The following is a 26,769-nucleotide window of genomic DNA, read 5'->3' as shown; positions in this document are numbered from 1 at the left end:
CCCAGAATGCACTTCTCCAAAAAACAGATAACACGCCACCAGTCCCGACATGACCGGCGCCCGGCTCCCTTTCTTTCCGAGTCAGTTCAGTTTGCGCAGAGACCGGTGCCATTTCACTAGGGAACACGACAAGCACGCCTGCTCCTCCGCTTTCAGAGTGAAGCCTTGTGTAGAACAGGTGCATGAGAGCAAAAATCCGCTGCAGATCCCTTTTGCGCCTCATGAGGGCGCTGTGTGTGTTCCGCTGAAGCGTCCGTTGGACCAAATTAAGCACGGTGAACGATACCCCAGCCGAGTGCAAATTTATGCAGAAAGCAGCCGGCACAAGCTTCAATCTATGTATGAGGATTCGATTCTGGAATTACAGGTCTCCAACACATGAAACAACCTTTCCCATCTTGACTGATATCAAACTGGAAAGGCAAAGCTAACAGGTGCATTGCTATGGGTTTTGTTCGGAACACAATGAGGGGCCGTCGGATGAGGCTCGCTTCTTTTATTGTTTGGATGAGATCCCTCTCCGACTGTCTGTCAGATTCACACAATGGGATGACAATACGGCACTGCCTGGTATTCTACTGTCAGCTCTTAGCCTGGCAATTTAATTCAGAATTCAACAGCAGCGCCTTGAAGTCCAGAAGTGAGCATGTTACTCGCTCTTCTCCTGTAGGAACGACACTTGTTGGAGGATTGGTTGAATAATGTACCTTTTTTTCATCCCTGATACCTTCACCACTTTCATCCCGTTCTCAGTGTAACATTCTCAGGTTATTGTTTGCCGTCTCTCGTAGTAGACGGGTGTCCCGCGGCTCCCTTTGTTCTTTGCCATGGAAGTGGCTCGGGGTCTCCAAACAAGGCAGATTCCTCTATGGTCTATATTTAAACAAGCATCAGACTAAACTGAACAGGTGAAAAATTGCCATTGTAAGTCAACGAGAAGCTATTAATACTTCCTATTATAGTCGTAATGGATGAAATGCGCCTCGACGAGGGCGTAGAGGGAATGTGCGGTTGCGCCGTTCCACAAATTTGCACTTCAGACCGGAGCCCTGAACGGTGGCAGAAAAATCTCTGAAGTGAAAGCTGAGAATTCATTCAAGGCAAAGCTGACACTGCTGTCTTACTGTTGAGGTTGTAGAACTGGAGAAAATGCCTCTTATTACCCCACTCCATCATCATTTGTGACAGATTGCACAGATAACCTCGTTTAAAAGACCTGACGCCCTCAAGCTCTCGTCGGCATAATCTGAGCGATATCCTTCTTGCATAATACCTTGTTACGGTTACTGTCTGTCATTAAAGCTGTCGAGAGAAGACGAGACCCTATACGTTAACAGCGGCAATCTGTGGAAGCTTTCAGACCGATCCCATCACTTTCCTGCAGGAGCTTTGAAGAGAAACGTCAATGACCTCAAAAATGTGTTCACACTCTTGAATTAATGCAGCTCCATCCGTATTGCTGCTTCATAGTGACAGAAAGAAGGTGATGGGAACGGAACAATGCTATTACACAACGACCAAACGTGATTTAATTGTCTGTGGAAGCGCTGTAGAGCCAGACTACACGTTATTCTTCTGTCTCAACTATTTCTACTTGAATATTGCAGTCTCATATGGGTCAAGTGTTCTGGGAGGCTCACAATGATCTGGCACAAAAAGCAAAAGAGCAAAGCCAATGTGCAAATCTGTGCGACAGGCCCCTGTTGAGGCTAGTGTCAAGAAATCAAACTCAAACAAGGTCAAACTATTGGCAAATACACCGATGACCTTGTCATTTATTTTAAATTAGATTTTTCTGTAGGTATGTTACACCTATTATATGATAGCAATGTGTACAAGAAGTTATATAATAAAACTATAATAAAATACTACTATATATAATAATATTAATAATGTATCATCTATATTAACGTTTTTTTAATAACAAATTAATGTCATTGCAACAGCATAGCAACAGCTATCTGGTACAGACATTGTCAAATTCTGTAAAAAAATTCTTAATTAGGAATAAAAATATGCAATTATATACATTTTAAAGTAGAAAGTATGTTCAACTTGCTTTTCATCTGCAATAAAAAATGAACTGAAGCAAACTCAAAACTTTCCCTCAAAACTTTCCCTCATGCAGCACTGATGAAACTAGATAAAACAACTAAAAGCATATGTTTTCCAGTCATTGAGTGTGTTTTATGAGAAACTCTAAGCTGCCATCAAAACATTGTGTTCCACAGAGGGAATAACAAAACTCAAAAGACAAAAAATAGGACAAAACCCAAACTACATCACTGGAGAGAAAACTGACTGTCCACATAATGTATATGAATTAACTTCGAAAATGTATAGGAACCCAAAATGTGTTTTATAGTGAAATATAGATAAGCATTTTTATTTTGGCCTTTTTTGCCATTTTTATTTATACAGAACAATGGAGAGAAAAGAAGGGAACGGGATCACAAAATCACAAGTTTCATTCGCATGATTACCACTGCGCCTACATAATAATAGACATGATTCAACTAAAAAATCTATACCGTACTAAAATCTGTTATATATCTGTCCCCATTCTCAATGCCTTTTTTTCTCTCCTCATGCACACTCTAAAAGCAGTTTAGAAATGACCAGGGCTCCTTATCTTCACTCCAATACCTCTGCAAAATCGCACCAAAAGAAAGCTGACAAAAAGCCTGACCACTGCAACCTCTTCCAATTGAGTTTCCACCCTCCGCGATAACCTTGCGGATCTTGCAATCCCCCTTTTTGAAGCTCGTACTCAGACAACACGGTGTCGAAAACATCACAAAGCAATAATTGAAATAGAGCCTCTTGGATTTATGCGCAATCTATGATAGCTTTAGTCCTTTTTCCAAAAGAGACGTGGGTAAAGTTCCACAAAATCACAATTATAAAAGCATTTAATGAAAATAACTACTGAACATCACTGAAAGCAAAATAAATATTTTTTTAATTAAAATGATTTATAATTACTTTGTAATTATAAATATATAATATAATATAAAACACATCAAAACAAATTAAAAAAAAAAGAATAAGTGGACCCACTTTATATTAAGTGGCATTAACTACTATGTACTTACATTTAAATTAATCATTTGATACAATGCACTTATTGTGTACATACAAGTTTTTACATTGTACTTATATTTTAAAAACACCTGCATGTAATTACATCTGTAATTAATTTCTGTAATTACATTTATAATTACACTGTTGACCCATCCCTTAACCCTTACCCCTACCCTTAAACTTACCCATACCACCAAAGTTTTCCCTAACCTTACCCATATCCCACAATAGCAGCAAATGTGTTTTGCAATTCAACATGAACCCAATAAGTACATTGTACTTATTTTACGATGTAAGTACATAGTAGTTAAGGCCACTTAATATAAAGTGGGACCGAATAAGTAGTAAAGTAACAGGTATAAATGTGTACTGTAAATTAATAATTTATAAGTATGTTTTTTACTGTTTTTTTAAGTATAACAATAAGCAATATATTATACTACTATATTATAATTGTTATACCAAAATGCATTTTAAAAATTCAACCACAGTTTTAAGTAATTTTTTGATTATGTTTAATGTGTGCACTGCAACTTTAAGAGATGATGCTGTTGGGATAATTGTGTACGTCGCATGCAACAGCGAAGCAACTCATTATGAGAATGATCTTTCACCAACTCTGATATCATTGTCCAACATCCAAACACATGATTTGATCCTCAGTTAATCTCTGTCCAGCAAAACTAATTTCTAATTAAGACTAATTAATCTGGGTAATATCCTCTCAGCGTTCTGATGATTGGGACATCAGCGGGGCTGACACAATGCTCGATTTCCAACCGCTGTTTGCTGGGAGGGTTTACATGCAACATATCCAGTGGGAATCTAATGTGACAGGTATTTTTCAGCCCTCATATCACCGCAGTCAATTTAAATAAACCACTGTCATCTCCCATAAGGGCTACGGCAGACGCTGATGTACACAGGCAAACCAGGTTTCCACACCTAAATGAAATTGCAGATGTAAATGTCCCTGTCTTAGTCTCAGCACCTTATTGATACTGACAGTAAGGTGCTAGATCATATAGGGCAACATTTGTACGTCAGCAAGGATGCAGCCACGCACGGCTCGTGCAATCGAGAGTAAACGCTCAGGGTGGGTGTCAAATAGACGCCCGTGACACTCTCTCTGAAATATAAATCTGAAGATAATCGTGCAATTCATCCAGATAAAAAAAAAAAAGATGCATCCTTCTCCGCAGGCTGATTGATAACCAATTTAATGGGCCGCTCCCCATCCTCAGACGCATTACAAAGTGTCTGGATAAATGTCATCAATAATGACAGAGCGGACATGTTTGAGGACCGCGTTAATGAAGAGAAATAATGGAATAAAAGGTGCGAGATGACGCGAGGAACAAATAGAACGCACAGGGCAGACGGTGCCTCGAAGTAATGAGGCAGGCTGAGGGCCAATCACCATCCTGTTAGACTCTTTTTTTTGACTTCGGTTTGAGTTGAAAGAACAGTTATTGCTTTAGTGTGAAATCCAAGTTCAGCAAATGAGAAATAAAACATCCTTTCAAGAGAGATAATTCTGTTTTTAGAGACGGATAATAATAATTACGAGCCTGCTTTTCAACCTTTACGGTGTGAAATGATCTGTGGAGTTTCATTCTTAAATTAAATATCTCCAGATTAAAGAATTCCACTCTTGATTAATTAAATATGTCAGTGTTAGAAAGTGAAAAACCGTGTGACTGTACAACACGCGCGCCGATGACAAAAAAGGGTCTTTCGATGAAAGCATGGAGCGGAGACTCAACATAAAAGACTTATAAGATACTCATCCATCTCTTTCTTTCTGTCTAAGCTTCTCTGACCGCATACATATATATCATCTATAATGCAAGTAATGTATTTTTAAATTATTAACCAGCCTATGGGAACACAGACAAATTAAGATTTTACAAGTAACTGGCAGAGAAAACAAACGATTTGTCTGCATTAACAAATATCTGATTTATGGTAGACAATATAGGCATTTTTGTATCTGGGTGTTTTGTACTATACCATAATTTTAACTAATTATGATCAGTGCTGGGGAAAGTTACTTTTAAAAGTATTGCATTACAATATTGTGTTAAAAAAAAAAAAAGTCATAATTGTGTTAATTACTTTCTATGGAAACTAATGCGTTGTTACTTTTGCGTTACTTTTTCTCACCTGGTCTGGGCTTGTTTGTTTGTTTTTTAATAACAAAAAAAAAAAAGGTTCTATTTTATTAAGAAGAGAAGGTCAACACTCTTACTTTAACAATGTTAGTTAATAAAAATACAGCAGTTCAGTGTTTGTTCATGTTAGTTCACAGTGCATTAACTAATGTTGACAAATACAACTCTTGATTTTAATAATGTATTAGTAAATGCTGAAATTAACATTAACAAAGGTTAATAAATGCTGTAGAAGTGCAGTTCATTTTTAATTCATGTTAACTAATGAACCTTATTGGAAAGTGTTACCGTCATCTTTGCTTATTAGTATGGATGAATTGGATCATCGAAGGTCAGCAGCAAAGACATTAGTTAATAAAGTGAGATTAAATACATGAAGTATATTTGATACTTCAGATGCAAAAACCGCAAAGTCCATCTGACATTTTTTCTTGTAAATTTTTTATCAGGCTCGTATGTTTAGGTTCGGTAATTTCACTTTCATGGCAATGAAAAGGTTATCAGTTATTGAAATTCCTTATTTTCAAAAATGTCACTTTAGTCAATTCATTGGTATTTAACAAATTTGATTGTGTTTTGCTGCAAAACCAGCCAAAGTCCACCTCTTTGGACAACAAGCCATAGTAAACAGTTGCAAAATCACTAAAGATGCAACTGGAAACATTGCAAAAATGATGAAAGCAGAATTCAAAATGTAACTGATCCACACAGTAGGGGGAGCTGTGATGCAAGCTGTTCTTTAATGTAGGTTAATAATGCAGCACACAAAACACTGTTGTGTTTACGTGCTACTCGAGAAATCCTGTCATTGCCACTCTAACGATTTTCTTTACACGCACACCGTCATTCATTTTAAAATCATATGATTCGATTTGTGTCTTCTAATTGGTTCTGTGGACTTAGAGGCTTTTGCTGACAAAGCGAAGTGGCGTTTAGCAGTTTCTGCCAACGAACCTGTATTTCTGAATGGGCTGACGCTGGGATTTAGTAGATTTGAAACGAAAGTATTTGATGAACATATACTGTGCGGAAAGCATTCGCTCAATAACGTTATCACATTTTTCACGGAGGTGGCGTTTAGTGGCTATTGCATCTGAAGTCTTCATTTGTATTACCTAACATAATTATTGCAGGTTTGTGTAATATTCTGAGTTTGAATTTCACTGTTTTTATTCATTTTGAGGAATACTGAATCTATTTTTGTGCAGGCGAGATGAGTAAATGTATGTTCACATTTAGTCTAGAACTACAATAACCATCATGTTTACACAGCGCACACAAGACCTCTGAACTTATTCACAATTTCTCTCAACATTGGGACCGGAGAGCTGTCAGTCAATAAATGTGACAACAAAGTAACTTGTGTTACTTATTTGAAAATATAAATCACATATTTTGTTGCAAATTTAAAAGTAATGTGATTAATTTACTAGTTGCTTTAAAAAGTAATCTGATCACGCAACCTATGTTACTTGTAATGTGTCACCCCCAACACTGATTATGATTGTATATTATGATATAATTGGATTTGTGATTATGTTAATAGATGTTGAATGACAGAACTGGTATCTTCTGAATCAGCAGGTTCTGTTTTTTATATATATATATATATATATATATATATATATATATATATATATATATATATATATATATATATATATATATATATACATACATAACATCCATGCAAGCTTTTCATCTACATGATAAAAAAAATCAAGCATATCATTCCTGACCAGATGGTGTGGGTTGTAACACTTATCATAATTGAAACCATACGTGACTAAAAATGATGGATGGATGGATTTAGTTTAGGTTTAAGTAGCAGATTTTTAAACAAATTTATCACAGGCATATTACTTTAGGGAAAATATTATACACACACACACACACACACACACACACACACACACACACACACACACACACACACACACACACACACACACACACACACACACAAAAAAAACTGCACAAAAAGTGTTCACTGTTCTCCCCAATGGACATAATTTACACCAAGCAGCCTTATGGATAATCTCTAAATATAGAGGAAACAGCCATGTTAAAGAATAATGATATGACTCATGCAAAAGACATTTGCATTTGCATCTTAAAAAAGGGCAAATGAAACAATCAAAGCGGTCACTATAGCAACCACTAAAAGGAGAACTACCTCCAAGGTGCTTTATTAGAGAGCTGTTGAGATGGTGTCTGAAGGCCTCAGAGATGACGGCGTGCAGACGGAAACAAAAATGGATTGAACCTTTAAGCAAACGTGACAACACGCTCAGTCACAACAGATTTGTTTTTATGTCGGACTGTTTTTTGGGGGGAGAAAACTGCATTAAACTTTAAAACAAGAACAAACACGTGGAGTGTGGACTATGCAATCTCATTAGTATTCGCATGTGCTCAAACATACACATGCTTTTTATTTGGGCAGATACTTATTTGTACAACATCAATGTATGGACAGCATATAAAATGTAAAACCTTTTTAAAAAACACTAGCTTTTTTTTTTCAGCAAAAAACAATATCAATAGAACATACTTGAGAAAAAAAGTTCACTATATAAATTTCCATGACTTCTTAATATTTTATTAATTTCAATGTCTTTTATATATTTTTTTTCCATTACAGAATGGAATGAAGTAGCTTAAATGTCCAAGCAGGTAAACAAGCTTAAAAATAAATATAAAGGCATTAAACATTTAATTAATCTTAAAGGTGCCCACGAATGTTTTTTCACAAGATGTAATATAAGTCTAAGGTGTCTCCTGAATGTGTCTGTGAAGTTTCAGCTCAAAATACCCCATAGATTTTTTTTAATAAATTTTTTTAACTGCCTATTTTGGGGCATCATTAACTATACACTGATTTTTCCAGCGCGCCGCCCCTTTAAATCGCGTGCTCCCTGCCACACGAGCTCTCGACTATATTACAGCGCATTTACAAAGTTCACACAGCTAATATAACCCTCAAATGGATCTTTACAAGATGTTCGTCATGCATGCTGTGTGCATACATCGAATCATGTGAGTAAAGTATTTATTTTGATGTTTACATTTGATTCTCTATGACTTTGAGGCCGTGATCCGTGGCTAACGGCTAATGCTACACTGTTGGAGAGATTTATAAAGAATGAAGTTGTGTTTGTGCATTATACAGATGTGCAAGTGTTTAAAAATGAAAATAGCGACGGCTCTTGTCTCCGTGAATACAGTAAGAAACGATGGTAACTTTAACCTCCTTTAACAGTACATTAGCAACATGCTAACGAAACATTTAGAAAGACAATTTACAAATATCACTAAAAACATCATGTTATCATGGATCATGTCAGTTATTATTGCTCCATCTGCCATTTTTCGCTGTTGTTCTTGCTTGCTTACCTTGTCTGTGCACAGATCCAGACGTTAATACTGCCTTTCCTTGTCTAATGCTCGAACATGGGCTGGTACATATGCAAATATTGGGGTCATACATATTAATGATCCCGACTGTTACGTAACAGTTGGTGTTATGTTGAGATCCGCGTGTTTTCCGGAAGTCTTTTAAACAAATGAGATTTACATAAGAAAGAGGAAGCAATGGGGTTTGAAACTCAATGTATGTCTTTTCCATGTACTGAACTCTTGTTATTCAACTATGCCAAGATAAATTAAATTTTTCATTTGAGGGCACCTTTAATTTTCACATCAACAATAAAATAAAAAGCTTTATTTTGTCTCTTTATTTTGACATTTCAGAAGCTATCCATTCAGTATGTTGACTGATTCAATTTTTGCAGAACATAAGGTTTTAGCTTTGCTCTAATGACGTCTACAGTAGTTTTGACTGTATGGCATAAGTATTGATGTTCTTTGCTGATGCAGCATGTGTACGCCCTTCTGACATCCTAATGGAAAGAAAATGGACATTGACATATAGCTGCCAGTGGTGCATCACTTCTTTTGACATCTTTGGCAAGTGAAAAGTGCCCAGCCTCATTGCATCTATCTATCAATTGTGTTTAAGGTTCTCTGCCCCAGTCCATCTATCTATAAATACCATTTACTCATACCACATTCCCCCTGCGTCATGTCAATAAGTTGATAACATAATACATACGAATATAAAATGAAGGGGACTCAATATTTATTGAGTTTTTGATGGATCTCCCCTTGAAACGCAATGATTTAGGGTTTCAATGCCTGACAAAGGTTAATGAAGTAAAATCTCACACTTAAGGCACAAGAAACCCTGAAGTTTGAGAAATTATTCGCTTCTAAAACAACTTGAGTGAGGCAATAAATATGGATCTTTTTATAGACATGTAGTTTTGCTGTTTTCAGGATTACATTAAAATGAGCCTTCTGAATGTTTGTTAAGGACGCCCATTTTAAAGACTTTCTATAAAATGGTTGGAAACCAAGTGCTTTTGGTAGCTGTGCTGAAAAAGGCTGCATGGTTTTATTTCAGCAAGTCTGATGTGTAAAGCTAACATATATTTAAAACTATTTTGTGTATGATCTGTCACAATACTAGTGTGTTGTAGAGTGGTGGCCAAAATGCTGCTATACGATGAATATGGAAAAAAACAATGAATATGAAAGAAAAGCCCAATTTTCCCTGAGGAGTTTAGGTAAATTTGTTTTACAGTGTGATTTTATTCCTCAGAACAAATTACCCACTGTTCTTCAGCTACCTTGGGTGACCTCTCAGAAATCTAATCCTTACTAGATAGGAATGTCTGTGATTTTGGTATATTTTTTCACAGTGCTTCTCATTTATTTTGACCTTCACTGAATACTGAAACTAAAGCTACATTTGTAGTCGTGCTACCTGGTTCACCTTCATTATGAATTTTTGCCAACTTTTTGGTCAGTTGGTGGTTCAAGTACTGCTGGCATCCAATCCAATTTAAAAAGAGAATTAAATCAAAAAGGAGATTCTAGACTGTTCAAAACAGCCATAATTAATACATTACCTTAATGCATAACGTTATAATTAATCACACATGTGATTTAATTCAGTTTGTTTCAATGGGTTTACCTTCTGTAAAAGCCTACATCCAGACAGAAGACACTCCCATCTACAGGGGTTTGCAAAACTGAAGAATAAGCCCTTTTTAAATGAATATGTTGGAAGTGGAATTGGAATTTTAACTAAATGTCAATTCAGTTTAATTCTATTTCCTTACATTCATCCAGTTTGTTACCTAAATTCTAATTCTAATTGGGATTTCAAAGGCATTCTCAATTAAATTCTGAATTGCACAACCTTGCCCATCTTGATAAAAACATAAGATCCCAATTCCAACTGAATCTATATATGAATTCAGGGGCGCGACGTATTATTAATCATAACTTGCATGCTGTTTAGAAAACTAATTTGCCCAAATATTGCTCAAGAGAACGAGGAAGGAACAGAGAGCGATGAGGTAGGTAAAACACACACGTTGCAGAGGGTATGGAGACCTACACCGAGTTGTGCTTACATCCTGAAATTCCCCGCAGCCTTAGAACACTCCTAAGTGAACATGCTCGGCACTGCACACCCACCTCTCATTCATATTTAATACAGCATAATAACTCACTGCTCCAGTGACTCAACACAAGTGTGATCTGGGTCCCTCCGGGTTCCCCATGCTGGTGTTCTGACACTACACTCCTTCATCTCATTAGGAAATAAAAGGATTCCACTTGGCTAAGATCAGATAGCTTTGGAAGGTATATTCTACTTAGACATAATACAGATAAGCATACTGAAAAGATGTTGTAATGCAATGCAGAATGTCCTGTACACGCTTAGAAACGTAGGTTCTTTATTGGCATTATTGGCTCCATAAAGAATTTCCATTGTACAAAGGTTCTTATAGTGGAAAAAAGTTCTTAAATTATTAAAATGTTCGGTTGCACTTTATTCTACAGTACATGCACTTACATGTACTTACAGTGTACTTATCTACAAAAGTACTAGGTAATATAAGATAACTACATGGGTTATGGTAAGGTTAAGGGGTCGGTTCAGGGTTATTACACAATTATTGTAATTACTATAATAATTACAATGAACATTGGGAACAGGACTGTAAAATAAAGTGCTAATAAAATGTTCTTTACACTTAGAAAAAGTGGTTATTTTAAGAACTGTTTACTGAAAGGTTCTTTAAAGGGCACCTATTATGCCCCTTTTTACAAGATGTAATATTGGTCTTGGGTGTCCCCAGAATGTATTTGTGAAGTTTCAGCACAAAATACCCCACAGTTAATTTATTATAACCATTTGAAAATGTCATTTTTGGGGCCTGTTTTAAAAAGAGCTGTTTTGGTGTGTACCACCTTAAATATAAATGAGCTGCATATCCCCGCCCTGCCTTTGGATGAGGGCGTAACTTGCATACCTATGGCAATAAACAGAGGGTAGAAGCAGAATGGCTGAGAGTGAGAGACCCGCTGTTTTGAATGGCATTCAGCCGTACATGTTTGAACCGGAATCAGACCCAGATGATAAAGAGACTCCGGCAGAAGAAACACAATTGAGAATGGAGCCGGACGTCTCTGAATGGTTATTTGATACATTTATGTACTTATAGAGTTTTAATCGCGTCCCCTTTGCAATTATGGATGTGCAACACACACACACACACACACACACACACACACACACTGTGATAACGTTCGCGCAATTTTTTGAAACTACAAACACAAATACTGTGATAACGTTTGCTAAGTAAACATACACAGTTTTTAATACAATATCTTTAAAAATATATATATATATATATATATATATATATATATATATATATATATATATATATATATATATATATATACGTGTGGATACACACTATACAAACAAGGTTTAAATTATACAGACATTCTACGACGACGACAACAACTTTAGACACATTTGTTATTGAACTGGCTGACATCGACTGAAATGACTATTTGCTCAAAAAACATTAAATACACTTACTTCTTCTGGAGGTGACGTTGGATCGCGAACAGTAGGCAACGATCCACACTTGAGGATTAACTTTGAAGCAAGACCTGCTTTGAATTGACCCTCGTTCTTAAAACAGTCAGTCAAAAAATGATTCGCGCAAACATAAACGTATTTTGGAATTTTGAGTGGCGCCTTTCCTTCGTAAATAAAATCCATCCACTGCGTTTTCAGTGGCTCTGATGTCGGAAGTAAGTGAAAACTACTATGTTCATTATTACATCCCACAACAGAACACTTATGTTTCTTAGGAGACATTACCGGCTGTCGTTGAAACAATGGAGGATGGTTGACAGATCACCGAGGTCGGGGTCTATGCCAAAACCAGATTGTCAATCAAACCACGTGGGTGGGGCTTAGCGCAATTCTACGTCACAGTGAGAGCAATCTTAGAACAGGGCGTTCTGAGACAGTGCTTATGAATTATTGAGATTGTAAAAAAACCACTGGGTGGATTTTTCTCATTCTAGGGTGGTTTTGCTCACACACTGCCAACACACATTTATGGTCAAACACCATGTAAAAGTGAATTTTGCATAATAGGTGCCCTTTAAGGAATCAAAAATGGATCTTGGAGGAAGTTTTCATTGTTCCTGTAACTATTGGTAGAAGTACCTGCTTTTTGGCGTGTTCACACCACAGGAACTGAGAATTATTTTAGTTATAGGAACGCCGTTTGGGCACCTTTTTCAGAGTAGGGTCTAACCCAGCACAATTGAAACTACCAGCGACGAACGTGTACACTGATTGGCAGATTGACATTGCATTATAAACACACATCTTATAGCCTATATATTTACTCAACTAACTAACGCCACAAATGCGGAAAACAGCGATAGATGGTCCAACGCTGAAGTCCAGGCACTTCTCAACCTTTACACTAAGAAGGAAGTCCAACTTTGAAGGGACCAAGTGAACTATGATTATGTATTTCTGCTCAGCTAGTGACATTGGCCATCACCACATGGCGAACGCTATAATACTTTTTCGTAAACCGTTTACTTTCTTTGTTTAACAGTTCTATCTAATGATATATTGATGAAGAATGAAGATGGAGAATGGGAGCGCTGTGTGCTCAGGCTGGCGTTCTCAGCGCCTTCAAAATAAAAGTCCCGCACAACAACCATATCGGCAGGACGTAAGTGACAGCTTACATCACTTCAGAGTTCCTACTAGTGGTGCAAATGCAACCGGGAAAATGGCCCTAGGGGAAAATGTAGTTCTCTGAGGACCACCCTGGTGGCTAGTTCCTATAACTGAGTTCCTACCAGGTCCAAAAGCCCCTAATGGCATCACTGTGAAACCCCCCTTGTGGAACCTTTATTTTTAAAAGTTTATAAAGCCAAATAATCCATTAAATATATGTCAGAAGAGGCTACAGTCTCCAAAATAACTGAATTCAAGCAAATACCTTTAACAAGCAGGTTCCCTGAGCTGCTGGCTTCACCAAACTGATTACGGGCGACACACGTGTACGTGCCAGCGTCTGATTTGGTGGTGTTGGATATCCGAAGGCTTCCACTCTCCAATATAGCAATTCTGCAAGGCAAACATACACACATGATAATATTACTTCAGAGTGCTTCTGTGACTTCAAGCCAGCAATCAACAAAAGCTATTTATTTTTTGACAGGATAAAAGTACAAGGACAGGTTTTGCAGCTATTTAAGACTTGAGACTTCTGAAGAGATTTTAAGTGTGTGATGCAAGATGATCTAGACATTCTAACAGAGACCATCTCAGGAAAAAGAGTGCAATTTCAGGACAGTTTTAAAGATTTTTCAGCCTTTGCACATCGCTATGAAACTTTTGTCTTGTCAGATCTCAAACCCCCACCTTCAACAAACCGCTGTCAACATGTTTTTAAGAGGAATAAGAGTGGTGCTGAAAAATTGTGTGTTTTTTTTTATTTTTTTTATTTACAATGCTGTTTTAATGCTGCCAGGATATCTTCCATTGGCCATTTAGAATAATATATTCCCTTTTATACTCAAATATTGATCCTTGAACCAGAATCAAACCAATGTAAATTTGAACACCTGTTTTTATGTAGGTCAATGGAAAAATCAGTTCAAAAATTCAAATACAAAATGATCTTTACACCTTGTAGTGCATACACACATAAAAGTGTCTTAAAAAACATCCTCAAAGATAAAACGCATGATGTGGAGACCTTGAGCATGAAGGAGAAAAATAGGGAGTGCTTCATTAATTCATGATGGCATTCTAATTATTCTAGCCACGACGCTCAAGAATGAGTGAGCCATAAGCAAGTTATACATGATAATGTTAGTGTGTGAAAAGACAAAAAAAAAAAAAGAGAAAACGTGAGAGGGGAAAAAAGAAGAAAAAAAACCAACATGGTGCCATATTATAGATGGTACTATTTTGAAAAGCTGTGATAGCTTAGGGGAAGGGATGTTTAATTGGTGTGGACAAAACATTGAATATAAATAAACCAATTCCACAAACTGTGGATTTCATTAATGACTCTGGGAGGACCCCAATAAATAATATATTTCTAATTAACACAGCTGAAGTGTGTCAAATGTAATGGTAATATGGTGAACAGAACACACTGTAAAAGAAAGAAAGACAACAATGGTCCTAAAACACACAATGGTGAGATATGATGTTTTCTGTACACAGGTACATACCAACGCTATCTCACAACCAATTCGTACAGTATTTTACGAGGTGGCTAATTCTTATGACCTCACTAGTACGAATTTGTACGATTTGTCTAAATCTCAGTGATGGGTAGTTTTAGGGACGGGGTTAAGTGTAGGTCATTTGTATAAATTCATACGAATTGCCGTGAGATCGGGTTGGTACAAACACATATTTCAGCTTCATCCATCAATAACAGGAGCATAAAATCAAACAAACACTCATGCAATCTTCTTAGACTAGCATTTCCAGTTAGCCTGACGTGGTCATACTCAATTCTAGTTTGAATATGAGTCTGATACTGCTCCATTGGGCTTTGATTATGGGGGCGTATTTCAACCGATCCAGGAAAGACCTCAATTGGATAGACCTACAACCAATCAGAGCTACAGAGTAAGTGACGTATGTTGAGCGACGCACAGTTGTCAACAGAACTCTTCTTAGCGACCATCGGGGCCAGCTGATAAATCAAACTTTTGCCGAATCCCGTAGGAAGGACGCCAAAGACATCTTTCCCATCGACAAATGCCTTGATCGCGGTCCTCTGTTCCTTTTTTAAAATTAATACGCTGTCGACATCTTCTATAACGGACGCGATGGCGGAATCTAACTTACACATCTCAGTTCTTCAACAGCCATCATTGTTGTAAACTAATTGACCTTTCACAAAGACCCGCCCCCCTTAGTTACTGTTGCTTTGTCCGACAAGCCGTGGCGCTGTCACGCCACACAGAGTGGAAAATACATCGCGGAGCAAAGAGGAAACTGACAACACATCGACAGACGAGACAGAGCAGGTTACTTATGATATTAAACAAAGTCCCAGCTTTCAAACTGTGTAGTTATTAAAAAAATTCAAACAATAAAAACCGTTTTGTGGCTCTTTAATGGGTTGTGACCATGATCGTGACAGATTGCAGAGGCTCGTGAATCGATCATCTCTTCCTACTAGTCCATTTATAGCATCAAATAAACATGAATGAACATGAGAATGGATGTTGTTTCAAACGCGGAAAGACGTCAATATGCACAATTTTTCAAGTTTAACTCTACCGAGGTTAATCTTCTAACTCCTGACTGCTTTGTCGGACAAAATGGCGAATGCGGCGTTCTGATTGGTTAGATCGCTTGTCAATCAAACTCCCCAAGCGCTCTTTGATGACGTGGCTGATTACGTTTCTGGTGATAATCTGTCAATCATCGCCCTGACAATGTGATTGGTCCGAACAGTTTCTGTTCGGGGATAATTACTCCTCTACGGATCGAGTCCAGACCGAACTCCCCGACCTCAAAATGTTGTGGGCGGGGCTAAGTTCGGCTGGCATCCAGGCTAATTTCCAGTAGAAAGGGGAGTGATTTTCCATGTGGCAATGACAAAAAATGTCAAAAGGCACTAGTAAAGTGTGTTAACTGAGTATGAAGAACTTGACTAGCCTGTACAAAGCCCAGACATGAACTCCACTGAACACCTTCGGGATGAATTGGAACATCAGTGCTTGACCTCAGCGCCGGAGAAAATCCCTGCAGTCATGTTCCAACAGTCTAGTGGAAAACCTTCAGCGTCTGTCACACATCTTTTACCTTAGTGGAAAATTTACCAACAATCCAAAAGTACTGTAATTTATTTTATTGGGGAAATCTGAGAACTTGATATGGTGAAACATTCATATTTTTATTCGCTGAATATACTGTAAGAATGTTTTAATGATTTAAAAACAAGTTTATTATGTTCATTTAACAATTTTTCTTTTTATTTTAATAGATTTTTAATGTAATTTTATTCATGTGATGGCAAAGCTGTATTTTCAGCTGCCATTCCTCCAATCAGAAATATGCTGATATGGAGCTCAAAACAGTACTTAATGTTCAGTTGCTGCTTAATATTTTGTGGAAAACATTTGACCACTTTTGATCAATTTCATGCATCCTTGCTGAATAAAAGTTTTAATTTCTTAAAAAAAATCTGACCCCAAACTTTTGAATGGCAGTGCATATATATTCACAGACAGGAAGGTCTCACAATTGCAGGTCACAACAAAGCAGGTAAAATACAGTTTATCAGTGATAAAGGTGAAATTTTCCCCTTCTTTCCCTTTCTTCCTCATTCCTCCGTCATGCACCCTACCTCCAGAGACTACCAACAAATAGGCCAGCACATTGTCTTATCTAGATCAAGGAATGACCTGCTTTTGTGCAGCTCTCCAGCTGTTCGTGATGTTTTATGAGTTATGGTATACATTTGTTTTCCCATCTCCTTATAACACTGCTCTCCCTGTCTCTTCCCACCTTTAGACAATTCTTTCAGGTATACAAGGATAAATATTTTGACATACATAGGATGCGCATGGATTTCAGATTCTGGTGTCAGAAAATAAAGTGAGGCCACGAGCAATGAATAAACTCAATTGTTTCTCCTAGACAGCAATTCCAGGAGAAAGATTTCTCAGAATTTTGTTTACGAGAAAGTATGGTTACACTTTATTTCGATGGTCCGCTTTAGACATTCTACTAATTATAAGTAACTACATATCAACTAACTCTTGTTAGAGCAATGGTCACCAACCTTTTTAAGCCCAAGATCCCTGACCTCGACCTTTATGAAAGACAAGATCTACTTGATAGAAAAAGACAGCCCAGATTGTATTTAGTATTTTTTTCATGGCCAATTTAGATTCTGATTTATTTATTTTTACAAGCAAATTGGCCGATTCCGATACTGGTTGCAGATATTTATTATTAATATTATTATAATAAACAAAAATACATAGCCATTTCAAATTAGAGGGAACCACTGCTTTTTAATCAGAATCCAAGCACTTATTTTTTTATTATTTGAATTAGATTTAATTTCAAGATTTAAAGCAAAAACAGAATGGTCTGACTTTATATTTGTGAAATTATAAATGCTACACACAAAAAAGCTTGAAACAAAAACAGCAGACTGGATGAGACGCAGATTCACTCTCTGACAGCAGGTGGCGCTTATGGAGCAGCAGAGATACAGCGTTTCCTTGGTTACCGCTGTAAACAAAGCTGAACTGCGCTAATAATTAGCTACTTTATTCGGAGGTAAGAGGAAAATAAAATGCCATTGCCATCGAAATTTTTCTGAAGACAGTAATTCCTTTTAGAGATGCATTCATATATAACCCCTCACCCCCAATTCAGTAGGCTATTTATATTTTCTTCCTATATTTCGAGCATCGTGAACAGTGATCTGCTCTGCCTGCTACAGAATTTTCTCCTCTTCGCGTCCGTCTTCAGCGTCTCTGGCCTCTTGTTTACGGCCGTTTACAGACTCGGACATGATGTGGGCTATTTACCTTTATCACTGTCCCAGTAGCTCCAGAAAATAACAGAAAAATACAAAAATACAGTACAAAGACTGGAGAAATGTAATGTATTTTTGTATTAATATTTCTGTTATTTTCGCGAGCTACTGGAACAGTGATAAAGATCGACCGGTCGATCGCGATCGACGGGTTGGCGACCACTGTGTTAGAGTATTAGTAGACTGTTAGGTCAGGGTTAGGGTTAGAAGAACAAGTTGACGAGTTAGTTGACATGTTGCAAAGTTACTTAAAGTTATAGAATAAAGTCTAAAGTGGACCATCAAAATAAAGTGTTCCCGAAAGGAATGTTACACGCTGCCTGTAAAATTGCAGAAGAGTTCTCAAAAATATACCAAATTGTGCTCAGGTTTGCCAAAAGACAGAGATCTCAATATGAACTCAAACATTTCTCATCAAATTACCATCAAAAGATCAAATATGAGCTTTGCTATTCACATACTTTTTTATTCTATTAAATGTGTTTAAAATGAGATTTCTGCCAATAAATGTATCTAAACAGTTGCTCAACTGTCTAATAAAACACATAATATATTAAAGCGTCTTTGGTGTCTCCTTGGTTTCTACGGAAGTAAATCTGGAATTCGAGGGTAATGCGGGTATGACATCATTGAAAGGTGACGCACTGACACGGGCCATTACATTGGTTAAAATAGCTGATTTCTCTGCATTTAAAACATTGTTGGAAACATTTTATTCCTTAAATCTTACATATTGCACCTTTAACCAGTATAAAGCAGTGTGAAAATTCATAAGCTGACCTTTCAGCAGAGTAAGCAAACCTGACGGACTCATTCTGACATTGATGGATTCAAACAGAGGAGACTCCTAAGGTTGGTGAGGCAGTCTGTGGTCTTGAACATACTTGGAGAGCACATCTATTCTTGGACAGGCACACCAGTCCCTCTATCCAGTCTGAGCGGGCGAAGATCTATCAATAATTCACCAGCGAGATGAACCTGAGTGCTGGTCTCCTCATCTCCCATTCGTAACAGCTAATAAGGACAGCTGTAAATCTCCTACCAGAGTACAAGCCTGTATGACACAGCACTGCTGAGCAGCTTAAAGAGAGGCACTATGTTGCAGGGAATTCTCAAATCTCCCCAGAAGTGTGCTTAGAGTTGGTACAAAGACAACTATGCGACAGAGGCAAAAGCGAGCTATTATGAGCTTTTATGTTTTGCAGGGGAAGACAGATCGGAGACATTAATAAGATTCATCCTGTAGGAGCTTTCCTCTGAAAATCATAAACTGGACAGTGTGTGCTAAATGCTTGTTGCCTCTTCTGGTTGTTGTCTGGCAAAAAGTCTCTGCCACAAACCTCTGTGAAATGGTGAAACCAAATCACTAGTGAATTGGTTAATGCACCTCTCCTGTGTTCTTTTTTATTTTTTTTTTGTGAATGTAAGAATGGGACAAAAGGCATAATTCTGAAAATCTTGTAGGAGTGGAGGAACATGACCTTAATATCTGTTAGTATATTCTTTTTCATTTCAAAACATTTGCTCCGGAAATGGAAGCATGAGTGGAATAATAAAAATTCTGTTGACTTTGCTGAGGCATTTTCAGTCTGAGCACATCACTTAATAAACTTCAACAAGCTCTTAAACTCGCTCTTCAGAATTTCATCCACTTAACGCTAGGTCAAATAGAACAGAGGTGCAAGGTGAAGTAAAAATGTTTGTGGTTTTGAGACAACAATTCCAAAAGGGATGTAATTATTTTTCTGTTAAAAATATATATTTCATTCACCACCACACCTTCAACAACACTGAGGAAATCATGACTATGTAGCAAGAGTTCCATCTCTCTTTTTGCAAATAAACAATCATTAACCATTTTGTTTTTAAATTGATGGCCATTACAGCTCAAACATCAATCAATCAATCAATCAATCAATCAATCAGATCTCTGATTATTATTTTAAATTTATATATTTTTTTATATTATTTTATTTATTTTAAATTTTAGATGAACTACAATATACTGGATAAATAAGAATAAAATAAAAGTGGAATTTGTGAATGAATCAGTGTCTTAAAAAAGTCAATTCATTTGAGCGAATGACTCAGTTGTTACTCACAATGTCACCACCAGTGTTGGGGGTAACAAATTACAAATAATGTGAGTAATCAGATTACTTTTTTCAAAGTAACTAAAGTAACGCATTACTTTTAAATTTACTGTCCCCATGTTGAGAGAAATCAGAGGTGTTGTGTGTGCTGTGTAAACATGATGCTTATTCTAGACTAGTTCTAGACTAAATGTGAGCATACATTTACTCATCTTCTTCTTCTGTGTCCTATTCTTCTGTATTCCAGAATGTCAGCACAGCTGAAAGGCTTTGGTTTGTTTGAACTGCACCCTCTACTGTACTGGCATGATTTTGCATTTCCTTCAGCCTGAGGCTTATTCTTTTCACTTTTTGCCAAAAATATAACTTTTTTTGTTGTTATAAAAACAAACAAACAAACAAACAGCCCAGCCCAGATGAGAAAAAGTAACGCAAAAGTAATATAGTGCAATACTTTCCATAAAAAGTAACTAACGCAATTAGTTACTTTTCTTTTAAAGGTCCCGTTCTTCGTGATCCCATGTTTCAAACTTTAGTTAGTGTGTAATGTTGTTGTTAGAGTATAAATAAAATCTGTAAAATTTTAAAGCTCAAAGTTCAATGCCAAGCGAGATATTTTATTTAACAGAAGTCGCCTACATCGAACGGCCAGTTTGGACTACATCCCTCTACTTCCTTCTTTAATGACGTCACTAAAACAGTTTTTTGACTAACCTCCACCCACAGAGTGTGTTTGTCGCCATGTCGTCGAAACGCTGTTATTTTCATCCCGCAGTCCAATCACCGGGTCTGATTCCGGCTCAAATTGATAGGGTAAAATTAAAGACATGTTTACAATAACACTGAGCGCGTGCATCTCCACGTTATGGTAAGAGGCGTGACCTTTCCGGGCACGGTGCGCTCAGAGCTGTCGAATCACAACACAGGAACCGCTGGCACAATCAGAACTCGTTACGTATTTCTGAAGGAGGGACTTCATAGAACAAGGAAGTCATCAGCCCGTTTTTATGACAGTGGAAACAGCGGTATACAGATAAGTAAATTATGTGAAAAATACTGTGTTTTTTTACACGCGAAACATGAACACATGTTATATTGCACACTATAAACACAATCAAAGCTTCAAAAAACCACGAAAAACGGGACCTTTAAGAAGTAACTTTCCCCAACACTGGTCACCACCTACTGGTGTCCTGATGTAACCTGCAAAAAGTGCCACTAAAAACTCCCCAATGTATAAAAAATAAATACATAAATAGTCTAAAATGCAATGAAAAAGATGTTTAAAATGATGCAATAAAATGTTTATAAAATATTTAAAAAAGAAAAAAATACTGCTTCTGCTATAAATGTTCTAAGAGAATATATAGTGACAGGTTAAAGTCAGGTTTGTCTTGAGTCCTGATCCTATCGCTTCCTTTTCCCACCTGCCGCTTTCTTCATCTCTCTCGAGTTTCCTGTAAAGAACCTTTTATACTGACAGCGATTTGCAGACAAAGCGACTTTAGTCATTAATTTTTCAATTGGCAGCAACATGAGTGAAAGTGAACACTGGTATTCCGAATAAAAAATTCAGAAGAGTTGAACTCATGCAAACAAGCAGCAGTGTGATGCGACGACTATCAACGAGGCACAGTTGAATAGTGACCAACAGTAGAGACTCAACATCCTGCAGCGTTTGAATCGCTAACAGTGTGACTGGAGCTCAAGTTTAAAGGCAAAAGCTCATAAATAATGTTACGTATTTGTACGAGCTCCCAGATATGACCCAGGACAGCGCATTTAAGCGGGTTGCAACTCTCTTGCACTAACTGGCCTTCTCTGACCTACCTGGAGGTTGTGTTCCAACAGTGATGTTTTTAAAAACATTTACCGAGGACCCAGAGGGAGGGTTATGTAGCAGGGCGAGGCAACGTCTACAGAAGGACCAGATAGGTCGTTTTATCCTCCAAATGGGGCACAAGGCTTGACCCAAACGTGAAGGGCTGATCTATGTTGAGGGCTAATACCCTAAAGAGGGGTGTGAGAGAGCTCCTGGCGTTACTGAGATGGATCATGTGTCCATATCTCAGTAGGCCTTCTGCTGGGAAGTGCGTTTGATAAACTGACGACCTTGTCAGTTGGATAAATAAACCGGGGGAGGCAGAAACAGGTCATTTCAGATCACGCTCTGTCAAGAGATCTGTTTACGGGAAGCCACCTTGATGAGCGTACCTTTGCTTTCGACTCCTCAACCTCAAGGTTAGTCGGCAATTACTGCCACGAGGAAAAAAAAAAAGAGCCTTCCAATGAGTTTCGCCGTTATCACTAGAACAACAGAGCAATCACTTGTTGGTCAAGGGAAAAATAGGAGAGGGGAAAAATGGGACATGGAAAGGTTGTCTTCTGACACTTTTCCAATAGCCAGGTAATTGATATTGATTTTTTTTTTAGCGTGTACGAGTCAATGGTTCTTAAGACATAACATTCATTATCGCCGCATCTGACACTCACATGGCCGTGTCAAACCTTTACGAATTACAGCGTCTATCCGGTCTGACTTACTGTTAATGTGGTATAGTTGTATTTATAATGCAGGCCTTATTGATTAAGTTCGATATAAATCAGGAATACAGAGAAAGACATTGATTTCTTTGGTATACAATGATATATAAAGGCAAAAATATGAAGTGAAGTAAATCGAATGTGTCATGAGCTCAGCATCTCCAAATTTGGGGCATATTTACAAGAGAAACCACTGAAATTGGCTCACACAGAATTCACCCATGGCTTTTATCTAAGTCTTCACGACAGGCATTATTTGGTTTGTCAGTCAGAGACGGCTCTTGGGTTTAATAATGCGGGTGTCGCTCACTCCGTGGGTGTCCAAAGGGCTTGGCAATTCAGATATAATGGGAGTGATAAGAAATGATTGACAGAAGCATCTGGACACCAAGCCGAGCTCAAAGAGCAGGCGTTTTAGACAACCAGCTGTGTACAATGGTGTTTTTCTCCTTTTGGTATTAAAATAGCAAAAGAACGGTGGAGCTGTGAGCTAAAGCGGCTGTGACATTTCCTGCGAGCGCTCGGCGCGTTGACCCCTCGTCTCAGGAGGACCAGCATTAAGTTTCCATGGCAATGCAGAGATTTGTAAAAATGAAAATGGAAGAGACGGGTAAAGACAAACGTGGAGGAAGAAGTATTAATCTCTACTTTTGTAAACCCAAAATACAAACACAGGTACAAAATTTATATTCGTGCCACGGAGCTAAGTGTCAACTGCGACGTCAAGATACATTCCCTGTAGAGAATAATTTGCGACGTATGCTGCTACTTTTCCCCCACCTTAAAAGGAGGCTCGCATTGCCTTGCCACTTATCCTGAGGTAATTTTCTTAACACATTCAACGTTGTTCAATTATTCAATGCACTGATTTAGTATGGGTACATTCAGCTCTTGCCATTCCACAAGATAATTCTATGTCATTTCTCAATGTGAAATAAATCAACAAGGCACCAGCTGGCGTAATAATTTAGCTTTAAATCAGTTGTGTGCAGTATGGACTTAAATAATATGCAGAGAAATATGTTATGCTCCGCTATAAGCCACTTATATTTTACATATAAATCACTGATTCTCGAGACAGGAAACAAACTTAAAGGGTTAGTTCACGCAAAAAATGCTGTCATTATTTACTCACCCTTGAGTAGTTCCAAACATGTATGAGTTTCTTTCTTCTGTTGAACACAAAAGAAGATATTTTGAAGAATGTTGGTATCCAGACAGTTGATGGTAGCCATTGATTTTTTTTCCTACTATGGAAGACAATGGCTACCGTCAACTGTTTGGTTACTATCATTCTTCAAAATATCTTCTTTTGTGCAGAAGAAAGAAACCCATAGAGGTTTGGAACAATGTGAGGTGAGTAAATGATGACAAAATCTATTTGTGTATCCCTTTAACCATGAGCTTTTAAAACAGCAACATTTCCACTTTTAAACTTAAATATAAGTCCAACGAAACATTATTATGACCTGAAAGGTCTCAAAGGTCTCAAAAGACTTTTTGTTGATACCATTAGATATGAATGAATTCATTCTTGAGTATTGGGACAAAACAAGGTACTTTATGTGTATATATATATATATATATTACTGTATTTACTGTATAAATGTATCCTGAGTGAGCATAAGGAACTTATGGATTTTTTACTGACCTCAAACTTTTGAATGGTAGTGTATATGTGAAATCCATCAACTCTATGTATTTTTTTTTTTTAGATAATTCCCATCATTTTAAGTAGGTTCTATTAGAAACAAAATGTCTACAAAATGGCTACTACTTTTAAAGAGTGACATAAAAAATATTGTTTTCAGTCCGACTGTGGTGACAGTTCAATAGAAAATCATTCATTCTTTAGTGAATGCTAGATTTTTCAATATTTATGATAAATATTTGACATTATGTTTGCATGGTGTTGATTAACTAGATTAAGCTTTAGACAAGGAAAAAACACATTTTGTGAGAAAATGGAAGAAGCAGGACATGTTTAACAAATTCGTCCAAAACAATTTCAGAACATAAACATATATTTTTCAGTTCTGTAGCTTGTTTGGTCCCAGTACTCAAGAATCAATAAAATATAATAATAATGATAATAATAATAACAACAGATACAAAGTAATACAAAACAGCTCCAAACACAAACAAAAATGCTAACACATGAAAATTGTATCATTTCATGTTTGCAGTGCAGGGCATATTTCCAGTAGTAACCGAGGCTTTTAATTTCAGCAATATCTATCCCCAGGGTCAGCAGCTGCGCAGAAACTGTGTTTATCAGGGCCAAACACCGTGGGCTTGTGGGTGTACTCAAACCGGGCTCCTTTAATCACAAACGACTCTTCAGCTTCATTCTTTCAGACTGATATTCATCTCTCTTTTTCTCACACTCATATGCACACAATTCCTTCTAGGAATAAAAAGAGCAACACACATATGATGCTCGAAATGTGCGAAGGGACCAAGATGGATTACTGGTGCTGCGCTGGCACATTCGTTCTTTGAAAAATTATATTAGCCTCTAAGTCCCCCAAGATAAATCTAATCCCACAGAGTCTAACATGGCACTTAGACTAGTAAAGAGCACGCCAAACTAATCACGGCCAAACCTCTGCATTCATTTGCATTCTGGTTGAGTTTTATTTCACCAAATTAAACTAATTGATCCTGAAGAGAGTTATTACTGCGGTAAAAAGGAAGGGGATTCAAATACACTGGGGTCCAAAAGTCTGAGACCACTAGTGAAAATGTTTCTATTTTGCATTTTTATAATCTAATGCACATTTTTTCAAAAAGAATGAGGGTCCAATTCTCACTATTAACTACACTGTAAAAATGATTTGTTGGTTTAACTTAAAAAAGTAAGTTACGTGGTTGCCTTAAAATTTTGAGTTAATTGAAATTAAAAATTTGAGTTAATACAATGAAGGCGATTGGTTTAATCAACAGAAACTCAAGATATTATGTTATTTGAACCATATTAATTATCTAAGTTGATTTGACAAAAGAAAAAATGTTGTAATAACCGATTTTTTTTTTTTTTTTACAGTGTAGTTGCTTATTATCATGCATATTACTATTATTGTATTATTGTTTAATAATACTTATAAAGCACATATTAATGCCTTATTCTGCATGACCATATTCTACATCCCTTAATTCTTCCCAATACCTAAACTTAATAACTACCTAAATAATAAGCAGTAATTAGGAGTTTATTGAGGCAAAAGTCATAGTTAATAGTTAGTTAATAGTGAGAATTGGACCCTAAATTAAAGTGTGACTGAATTATTTTATTAATTTAACAAATAGTGAAGAATATTTGATCTTCTGTACAAAGCAGTTCACAATAAAACTAATGTAATTAGTGACCCAAAATAATGCAAAATCTAAAATATTTCTTCATTTTAGTCATAGCTTTTGTTTAAACAAATTCAAAATCTTAAATCTCTCCAGATTTAAATGGAAAAAAATAAATCCAGATTTTCACATGTGGATTTAGACATTTGGACCCCATTGTATATATTTAAGAAAAATATCAAAAGACAGACTAATTGTTCCATGGAGAAATTAATTAAAGTCGCGCATCAATTGTGTGAGACTGCAAACATAACATTAGTGGCAATCGATGTGCTGTCCACCATCTTGATTGACCAATTGTCTGCCGTGCGAATCTATACCTATAGATTGTCTGTGGCACGGCTGCGCCACACGGCATATCAAATTATGCTCTGCTAGTTAAAGAGTCTTTTAGCCAACATTAGCAAAACACAGCCATAGGAGGTTAAGTAAATGACATTCTATTTAAAGGGGTGGGTAATATGTTGATAGAGACCCTCTATGGTTGGGTTTTAACCAAGAATTTGAAGCTTTGGGGCATGT

The 26,769-nt window shown here is 37.0% G+C and overlaps 1 protein-coding gene across 5 annotated transcripts in view; it reads right to left on the bottom strand.

Annotated features, from left to right (window-relative positions):
- Positions 1-26,769, bottom strand: part of cntn4 (contactin 4) — a 197,361-nt gene that overhangs the window by 20,106 nt on the left and 150,486 nt on the right. For all 5 annotated transcript variants that reach the window (XM_048198885.1, XM_048198887.1, XM_048198888.1 and 2 more), the window contains one exon: positions 13,664-13,791. In XM_048198885.1, coding sequence (XP_048054842.1) covers positions 13,664-13,791 — 128 coding nt within the window. The remainder of the gene's footprint in view (positions 1-13,663; positions 13,792-26,769) is intronic.

The sequence above is a fragment of the Megalobrama amblycephala genome, linkage group LG8 (assembly GCF_018812025.1).
Source record: "Megalobrama amblycephala isolate DHTTF-2021 linkage group LG8, ASM1881202v1, whole genome shotgun sequence".
Taxonomy (NCBI): domain Eukaryota; kingdom Metazoa; phylum Chordata; class Actinopteri; order Cypriniformes; family Xenocyprididae; genus Megalobrama; species Megalobrama amblycephala.
Note: the sequence above shows the minus strand (reverse complement) of the source record. Positions and strands in the feature narration are given on the sequence as shown.